The sequence below is a fragment of the Pseudochaenichthys georgianus genome, unplaced genomic scaffold (genome assembly GCF_902827115.2).
Source record: "Pseudochaenichthys georgianus unplaced genomic scaffold, fPseGeo1.2 scaffold_1937_arrow_ctg1, whole genome shotgun sequence".
Taxonomy (NCBI): domain Eukaryota; kingdom Metazoa; phylum Chordata; class Actinopteri; order Perciformes; family Channichthyidae; genus Pseudochaenichthys; species Pseudochaenichthys georgianus.
Window position 1 is genome coordinate 11,105 of NW_027262669.1, and position 8,896 is coordinate 20,000.

At 42.1% G+C, this 8,896-nt stretch overlaps 2 protein-coding genes across 2 annotated transcripts in view; one reads left to right on the top strand and one right to left on the bottom strand.

The window, feature by feature from the left end:
• Positions 1 to 445: 445 nt before the first annotated feature.
• Positions 446 to 2,193, top strand: crhb (corticotropin releasing hormone b). The gene is made up of 2 exons (XM_034077755.1): positions 446 to 668; positions 1,410 to 2,193. Exon 2 carries the CDS (start codon positions 1,428 to 1,430, stop codon positions 1,902 to 1,904), a length of 477 nt encoding a protein of 158 aa, XP_033933646.1. The 5' UTR covers positions 446 to 668; positions 1,410 to 1,427; the 3' UTR covers positions 1,905 to 2,193.
• Positions 2,194 to 2,545: 352 nt separating this feature from the next.
• Positions 2,546 to 8,896, bottom strand: part of LOC117441721 (tripartite motif-containing protein 55) — a 9,876-nt gene continuing 3,525 nt past the window's right edge. The window contains exons 4-6 of the mRNA XM_034077754.1: positions 6,358 to 6,380; positions 4,725 to 4,849; positions 2,546 to 3,093 (exon numbers count right to left, since the gene is read on the bottom strand). Of these exons, the coding sequence (XP_033933645.1) occupies positions 3,005 to 3,093; positions 4,725 to 4,849; positions 6,358 to 6,380 (237 nt within the window). The 3' untranslated portion in view covers positions 2,546 to 3,004. The remainder of the gene's footprint in view (positions 3,094 to 4,724; positions 4,850 to 6,357; positions 6,381 to 8,896) is intronic.

The following is an 8,896-nucleotide window of genomic DNA, read 5'->3' on the forward strand; positions in this document are numbered from 1 at the left end:
AATTCAAATGAGCCGTCTTTATCTGCAGGCAGCGAGCCCCCTCCTGTTCGCTGAAGCATGATATGCTTCCACATCAATGCAGGATGTAAACACGACTGAACTGCAACGATAGCAAAGCTGGGGCTTGGGGGTTTGGGGTAATAAAGTCCAAATCATCGTTGGGCTGACAGCTGAGAAAATGCTGCATCTCTTGCATGTATTGACAGAGAGGAATCTTATTGTTTACCTTTTTAATATCAGTTTTTGTAATTTTCAATTGCTTGGTTTTCCTATTAAAGTGTAACAGATTGATGCGTCTCCACAGACCAACGTAAAGGCTTCGGAATCCCCCCCCCCCCCACTCGGGCCCCCGAACAGCATCTTGCATAGGGCCCCCAAAAAGCTAGAAACGGCCCTGCGAGGACTCAGAGAGGCAGAAAATAACTCAGGGACCCCCCCTCATGCTGCGATGGTGCATCAGGTGTGGCACCTTTGGCCCCTCATTTGTTATCTTTATGACAGAGGTGGACGCGCGCACACGCTCACATATGACTCATCTTCACATGTGAGCGCGCAGCCTCAGCCTCGGTATATAAACGTCCCGCTCCTGATCGTTGTAACTTTAGGCTGTGTCTGCAGAGAAGAGAAGGAGGGCGGCATCTCGCCAACTGGACCCCAGAGAGACTAAGGTACGCAGACTATCTTTTGTGTCGTGCTTTCAGGCGCGTGTCCTCTTTTCGAGCCAGGGTTCACGAAGTGGGTTCTATTCCTTGCAGCATGGATGAACTGTGTCCTATCCACTGAGCCGCAGGTCCGTCTTTACGCGCAGATGTTCCACGTCTTTATATAACTTCTGTTACAAGAACATACCCTGTGTCCGTCCTCAGCGCCGCGAGCCGTCACCGTGTCTGTTCCCGCGTGCATGTTGTGTTTCTGTAACCGAGTGGCTTTCGTTTTATTTAAGCATCAAGTCACATCCTCTCTAGCAGGGCTGAACTTTTATTGTTGGAATAAAAGGTGTAATATTGAGACCAACATCTGTCTTCGCGCGCAGATGTTCCACACGGTGCTCCTTCTCTGCACGTCTGGTCTGCGCAGGTTAGATAGTTGAACCCATCGCTGCCTCGCGGCGTCCTGTTGGTGCGTAACTGTGAGGCTCCAGGTGCATGTGTTCCTGGAGTCTGCTCTGTGTTCTCTAACTTGTATTTCAGCATGGATTTATATTTAATGGTCCGTCACTGAGCCAAACGCTTTTAACGCGCGACTATCCACCGTGCCTGGAGACGTTTTCACAAAATAAAGGTTTTTTTTGTGCGTAAACTAAGATCAGAGAGCACTTAGTTTATTGTTGTGCCAGAGTGACAACAATACAGTAACATGAAGCTGCTCAGCGGAGACTCTGAAACTAACGTGCGCGTTTCCCTTCGCAGATCCCGCTGACTCCTGACATGAAGCTCAACTCGTTTGGCACCACCGTGATTCTGCTCGTTGCCTTCTTCCCGCGCTGCGGATGTCGGGCCGTTGAGAGTCCCGGCGGCGCCCAGCGGCAGCAGCAGCAGCGGCAGCGCGGGGCCGTGGTGGAGCGGCTCGGGGAGGAGTACTTCCTCCGGCTGGGGAGCACCGGGGACTCCTCTCGCTCCACCGGGGACTCCTCTCGCTCCTTCCCCGCCATGCTGCTCCCCTCCGGGCTGAGCAGAGCGCTGCAGCTGACGCGGCGCCTCCTTCAGGGCAAAGTGGGGAACTTCAGGGCGATCCTCGGGGACGACGAGGAGTCCATGGAGAGAGGGAGGAGGTCCGAAGACCCTCCGATCTCCCTGGACCTGACCTTCCACCTGCTGAGGGAGATGATGGAGATGTCCAAGGCGGAGCAGATGGCGCAGCAGGCGCAGAACAACAGGAGGATGATGGAGCTGTTCGGGAAGTGAAGCGCGAAGATCTCCTCCTCCTCCTCCTCCTCCTCCTCCTCCTCCTCCTCCTCCTCCTCCTCCTCCTCCTCCGCGCTGCGGTGTCGCTCTTGTTTAAAGCTTCAGCCTCAAGCTGCGGAGTAAATGTCGATCACTTATTCTTCACGACAGAGACACTCTTTGTTTTAGATTCTGAACCCTGTATTTATGACATTTATGTTTGTTAATAAACTTATGTGCAACCAGTCATTTTCTGTTGTGCAAGACGACGTCTTATATCTATATTTTAAATAAAAAAATGAAAAGCAAAGCTCACACTTTTCTGTGGATCTCCTGACATATAAACCAGCTGCTAATTAACACACATGTTCATTTCCAATGTGACACTTTCAGGAAAGTGAAACACAAGAAATCTCCTGAGATAAATCAAATCAGTGTGAAGAGCGGATCAAATATATTTCCTTTACACGTGGACACACACACACACACACACACACACACACACACACACACACACACACACACACACACACACACACACACACATAAATGAAATCCCGAATGTGCACCAGGTGGTTAATAGTCTGTTGAAACCTGGCTCTCCGCCTGAACACAATGTTCTGGTTCTGCTTCAGTCCAGTTCAGCGAAAGGAGAAAGCAGACACTGTTTGCAGCTTTAATGAAACATAATATTCAATACATGGCACAACGTGGTGTTTTGTTCCAGCATGGACGCACACTTGTGCAACGGACACTACAGGCGGCATGAAGTGGTGAAAATGTCACAGTGATAAAGTTGTATCAGTCATAAAAAAGAATACGAGCGGGAGGGAAAGCTAATGGAGCACAGAGAGGTCAGAGAACCAACCAGGACATGTGGAGGAAAGCAGAAACACCGATCCTTTAGTCGCCGAACCACAGTCTCTTCCTCAGAAACACCTGGACAGCACCTGGACAGCACCTGGACAACATCTGGACAGCACCTGGACAACACCTGGACAGCACCTGGACAGCACCTGGACAACATCTGGACAGCACCTGGACAACACCTGGACAGCACCTGGACAACACCTGGACAACATCTGGACAACATCTGGACAGCCTCTGATGTTTGGTGTTTTTCAGGTAGAGGTGGAGGCTGAGGGAGACGTGACAGGAGCCTCCCCCTCTCCATCTTCCTCTTCATCATCTTCATCCTCGTCTTCATCGTCTGAGGAGAGAGCAGCACAGGTGAGAAAGCAGCGACTGCCTTTATTTTGACAGTTGAATGGTTTATAGCTGAACGTAGGCTGAAGGAGTTACATATGAAATGTAAGTAGAAGTGAATGAATGTTTACAAACACCTGTGTGTGTAAGCCCAGAGATCAAAGGTTACCACGGTGACAACGTTATCAAAACACCCGTTTACGTGAGCCCAGAGATCAAAGGTTTCCATGGAGATGTGCTGTGAAAGGAGAGCCTTTCCATTTGATCTGAAGGAGAAGTTTTGAGAAGTCTTTCTCTCTTCGTGCCCTCAAGAGGCATTTTGTTTAATATCTTTTCTTAATGTTTTTATTTTCCAACCTAGGAGAGGTTTTCCTACGTCTGAGGGTTTGGGAATTAATGCAAGTTTAAAACGTTATTTTGGGCGAATTTCAAGCACTGCTGCGCTCTGTTTTGAGATCAAAGCACTCTCGACTTAACGAGCTGCTCCATCCACTCTCAAGTTAACTTCTGAAAAGGCCTCTCTGCTAAGCTCCAAACTAACGTCAATATCTCTAAACGTTTAAGAGATATGAAGAATCTGAATACGTGTTATAGCTGAAGGTCTTGTGATCATTTGAAAGCTGGATTGAAGTCTCTGGCTGAAAGTATGTGGAAGGAGATGCATTTGGCGCAAGGTGTCGGTAAAGAGGATTTGAAGGCTCCTCCCATTGACTTCAATGTTAAAAAAAGAGTTTAAAAAGCTGAATATTTCAAAAAGTATGAAATATTTTGAAGGTTTCCCATCGATTCCTGAACAGGCTGAATAGTTTAATATTTGAATGGTTTCTGCGACTGAAAGTAAGCTGAGGTTATGGAGAGCAAAGTATTGGCTGATTTGAAGATCTTTGTTAACATTGAAGTCAATGGGAGGAGCCTTCAAATCCTCTTTTCCTACACCCTGCCTTACACATACTTTCAGCCAGAGACTTCAATCCAGCTTTCAGATGACCACAAGACCTTCAGCTATAACACGTATTCAGATTCTTCATATCTCTTAAACGTTTAGAGATATTGACGTTAGTTTGGAGCTTAGCAGAGAGGCCTTTTCAGAAGTTAACTTGAGAGTGGATGCAGCAGCTCGTTAAGTCGAGAGTGCTTTGATCTCAAAACAGAGCGCAGCAGTGCTTGAAATTCGCCCAAAATAACGTTTTAAACTTGCTTTAATTCCCAAACCCTCAGACGTAGGAAAACCTCTCCTAGGTTGGAAAATAAAAAATAATTAAGAAAAGATATTAAACAAAATGCCTCTTGAGGGCACGAAGAGACAACAAGTGCACCTAGCTCTCATCAGACTGCATGTTTCTTCAGAGCAGAGAGAAGTGCACTTCAGACACACTGCTCCCATCTCCACGATGTACACACACAACAAAGAACCACACATTTCAGTTCTTTGGGGTCCTGATTCTCACGGTCGGGTCCTTTGTTGATAAGAGCCATCGTTTTTGAACAGGTGGCCAAATGGTCAGATATAATACTCAATGCATTCTTATTGAGACTCAGTGCTGCAGTTGGTTGCCATGGTGTTGCTGGGCAGATTGAACCTTTGATCTCTGGGCTCACACAGGTGGATCCATCTCTCTCTCTCTCGTCTCTCACCCTGCAGGAAGTCGAGGCTCTTCAGCGCTCGGCCCTCCTTCGTGAATTCAACGCTGAAGTGATCCATGTTCTCATATCCTCGCTCCACTTTATCCAGATGAGCCGTGCTGCAGGCGTCCGTGAGCCTGGAGAGAGACAGGTGGATCAGAATCTATTATCAGACTCAATCTATTGATCCCAGATCGGGAGTAGCTTTTAACCCCTTTGCACCCGGCACTCTCCCGGTCAAATTGTCGCGAGACATTGAGGTCTAAAAACATTTAAGAATCATTTGTGATAAAGTTGTGTGTAAAGAAAAAGCCACAACGGAAATAATGTCCACATTTCGCACCCGTTTGAACCGTTGGGGTCAAATGAACATATAAAGTCTCGAATATATATCTTCTTTATCTTAATTCCTAACAACATATGAAGTGTCGATGAATACTGTTTGCAAATTCTCAAGTAGAAGTGAAAATAAGTTTCATTTATGTTAAAGTTTTATGTAAAAACCACCTCCAAAATAATAAAGACTGCATCCAACAATATATAATAACATGGAATCAGATCAGACTGACTCGAGACATCATTGAGGGCGAAAAACATTCAGGAGAATCGTCCGTGATGAAGTGAAATGTAGAATATAGTTCAGCTCGAGGAGTTCAAACCGCTAAGGAGTTATTATGATGGATAACGTTCACTTCTCTTTATTCCATCTTTCTTATGAAACATGACAGAACAAGGTCTGCAGGTGACGCATCTGAACACATATAGGTGCTGTGCATGATATCATACATATGTAAATGTTGCTGTCATGCATTGTGCAGACTGTTCGACGTCTCTGTTTCCATGGTGATAAAGTCATGTGTTAGAATCCACCTCCAAAGTAATAAAGACTGCAGAAGACGTTACAGTTTGAGTCCCAGCTGGAGTGCTTTCCTCGAGGTGTTGTTACGTCTTTCCATCAGACTGATGGGAGTTACTGCTGGAAGTCTGGGCCGATGACTTGATGCTTTCTCAGAGCAGGACTTTCATCTGACCAACGAGAGCGCCGCGGGACTTTCATCTGACCAACGAGAGCGCCGCGGGACTTTCATCTGACCAACGAGAGCGCCGCGGGACTTTCATCTGACCAACGAGAGCGCCGCGGGACTTTCATCTGACCAACGAGAGCGCCGCGGGACTTTCATCTGACCAACGAGAGCGCCGCGGGACTTTCATCTGACCAACGAGAGCGCCGCGGGACTTTCATCTGACCAACGAGAGCGCCGCGGGACTTTCATCTGAATAACGAGAGCGCCGCGGGACTTTCATCTGAATAACGAGAGCGCCGCGGGACTTTCATCTGACCAACGAGAGCGCCGCGGGACTTTCATCTGAATAACGAGAGCGCCGCGGGACTTTCATCTGACCAACGAGAGCGCCGCGGGACTTTCATCTGAATAACGAGAGCGCCGCGGGACTTTCATCTGACCAACGAGAGCGCCGCGGAACACCTCACACACACCAGCTTCTCGTAGCTCCGGCAGCAGCTGGAGCACAGACTGGGTTCCAGCGTCGTTACTCTGAACAGCCCACAAGTTACTTCTTAGTGACTTCAAAAGACATTCGGTATCTTCTTCTAACTAGACATCGTATAAAGACATGTACTCACTTTCTGAGCAGAGGCTTGGTGTTCTGTGGGAGAGGAGCAGAAACACACGAAGCGTCACACACCGATCCATGAGTTCATCATTTAACCGTATTTCATTCAGTCTGAATGTACACTATTTTACATACTTCATATTCTACTCACATGTACAAACACTTCAGATTCTACTCACATGTACACATACTTCAGATTCTACTCACATGTATAAACACTTCTTGCACTACTTTTTTTTTTCAAATAGAGAACACAAATAGAGAACACAAATAGAGAACACAAATAGAGAACACAAATAGAAAACACAAATAGAGAACACAAATAGAAAACACAAATAGAGAACACAAATAGAGTACACAAACAGAAAACACAAATAGAGAACACAAATAGAGAACACAAATAGAAAACACAAATAGAGAACACAAATAGAAAACACAAATAGAGAACACAAATAGAGTACACAAATAGAGAACACAAACAGAAAACACAAATAGAGAACACAAATAGAGAACACAAATAGAAAACACAAATAGAAAACACAAATAGAAAACACAAATAGAGAACAAAAATAGAAAACACAAATAGAAAACACAAATAGAGTACACAAATAGAGAACACAAACAGAAAACACAAATAGAGAACACAAACAGAAAACACAAATAGAGAACACAAATAGAAAACACAAATAGAGAACACAAATAGAGAACACAAATAGAAAACACAAATAGAAAACACAAATAGAGAACACAAATAGAAAACACAAATAGAGAACACAAATAGAGAACACAAATAGAGAACACAAATAGAAAACACAAATAGAGAACACAAATAGAAAACACAAATAGAAAACACAAATAGAAAACACAAATAGAGAACAAAAATAGAAAACACAAATAGAAAACACAAATAGAGTACACAAATAGAGAACACAAACAGAAAACACAAATAGAGAACACAAACAGAAAACACAAATAGAGAACACAAATAGAAAACACAAATAGAGAACACAAATAGAAAACACAAATAGAGAACACAAATAGAGAACACAAATAGAAAACACAAATAGAGAACACAAATAGAAAACACAAATAGAGAACACAAATAGAGAACACAAATAGAGTACACAAATAGAGAACACAAATAGAGAACACAAACAGAAAACACAAACAGAGAACACAAACAGAAAACACAAATAGAAAACACAAATAGAGAACACAAATAGAGAACACAAATAGAAAACACAAATAGAAAACACAAATAGAGAACACAAATAGAAAACACAAATAGAGAACACAAATAGAAAACACAAATAGAGAACACAAATAGAGAACACAAATAGAAAACACAAATAGAGAACACAAATAGAGAACACAAATAGAAAACACAAATAGAAAACACAAATAGAAAACACAAATAGAGTACACAAATAGAGAACACAAACAGAAAACACAAATAGAAAACACAAATAGAAAACACAAATAGAGTACACAAATAGAGAACACAAATAGAGAACACAAACAGAAAACACAAACAGAGAACACAAACAGAAAACACAAATAGAAAACACAAATAGAGAACACAAATAGAGAACACAAATAGAAAACACAAATAGAAAACACAAATAGAGAACACAAATAGAGAACACAAAAAGAAAACACAAAAAGAAAACACAAATAGAAAACACAAATAGAAAACACAAATAGAGAACACAAATAGAAAACACAAATAGAGAACACAAATAGAAAACACAAATAGAGAACACAAATAGAGAACACAAATAGAAAACACAAATAGAGAACACAAATAGAAAACACAAATAGAGAACACAAATAGAGAACACAAATAGAAAACACAAATAGAGAACACAAATAGAAAACACAAATAGAGAACACAAATAGAGAACACAAATAGAAAACACAAATAGAAAACACAAATAGAAAACACAAAAAGAAAACACAAATAGAAAACACAAATAGAGAACACAAACAGAAAACACAAATAGAGAACACAAACAGAAAACACAAATAGAGAACACAAATAGAAAACACAAATAGAAAACACAAATAGAAAACACAAATAGAAAACACAAATAGAGAACACAAAAAGAAAACACAAATAGAAAACACAAATAGAAAACACAAATAGAGAACACAAATAGAAAACACAAATAGAGAACACAAATAGAGAACACAAATAGAGAACACAAATAGAAAACACAAATAGAAAACACAAATAGAAAACACAAATAGAGAACACAAATAGAGAACACAAATAGAAAACACAAAAAGAAAACACAAATAGAAAACACAAAAAGAAAACACAAATAGAAAACACAAATAGAAAACACAAATAGAGAACACAAATAGAGAACACAAATAGAGAACACAAATAGAAAACACAAATAGAGAACACAAATAGAAAACACAAATAGAAAACACAAATAGAAAACACAAATAGAGAACACAAATAGAGAACACAAATAGAAAACACAAATAGAAAACACAAATAGAAAACACAAATAGAGAACACAAATAGAAAACACAAATAG

Excerpts from the sequence above, each read along its gene's own strand:
- crhb (XM_034077755.1), top strand. The coding sequence starts at position 1,428 with ATGAAGCTCAACTCGTTTGGCACCACCGTGATTCTGCTCGTTGCCTTC.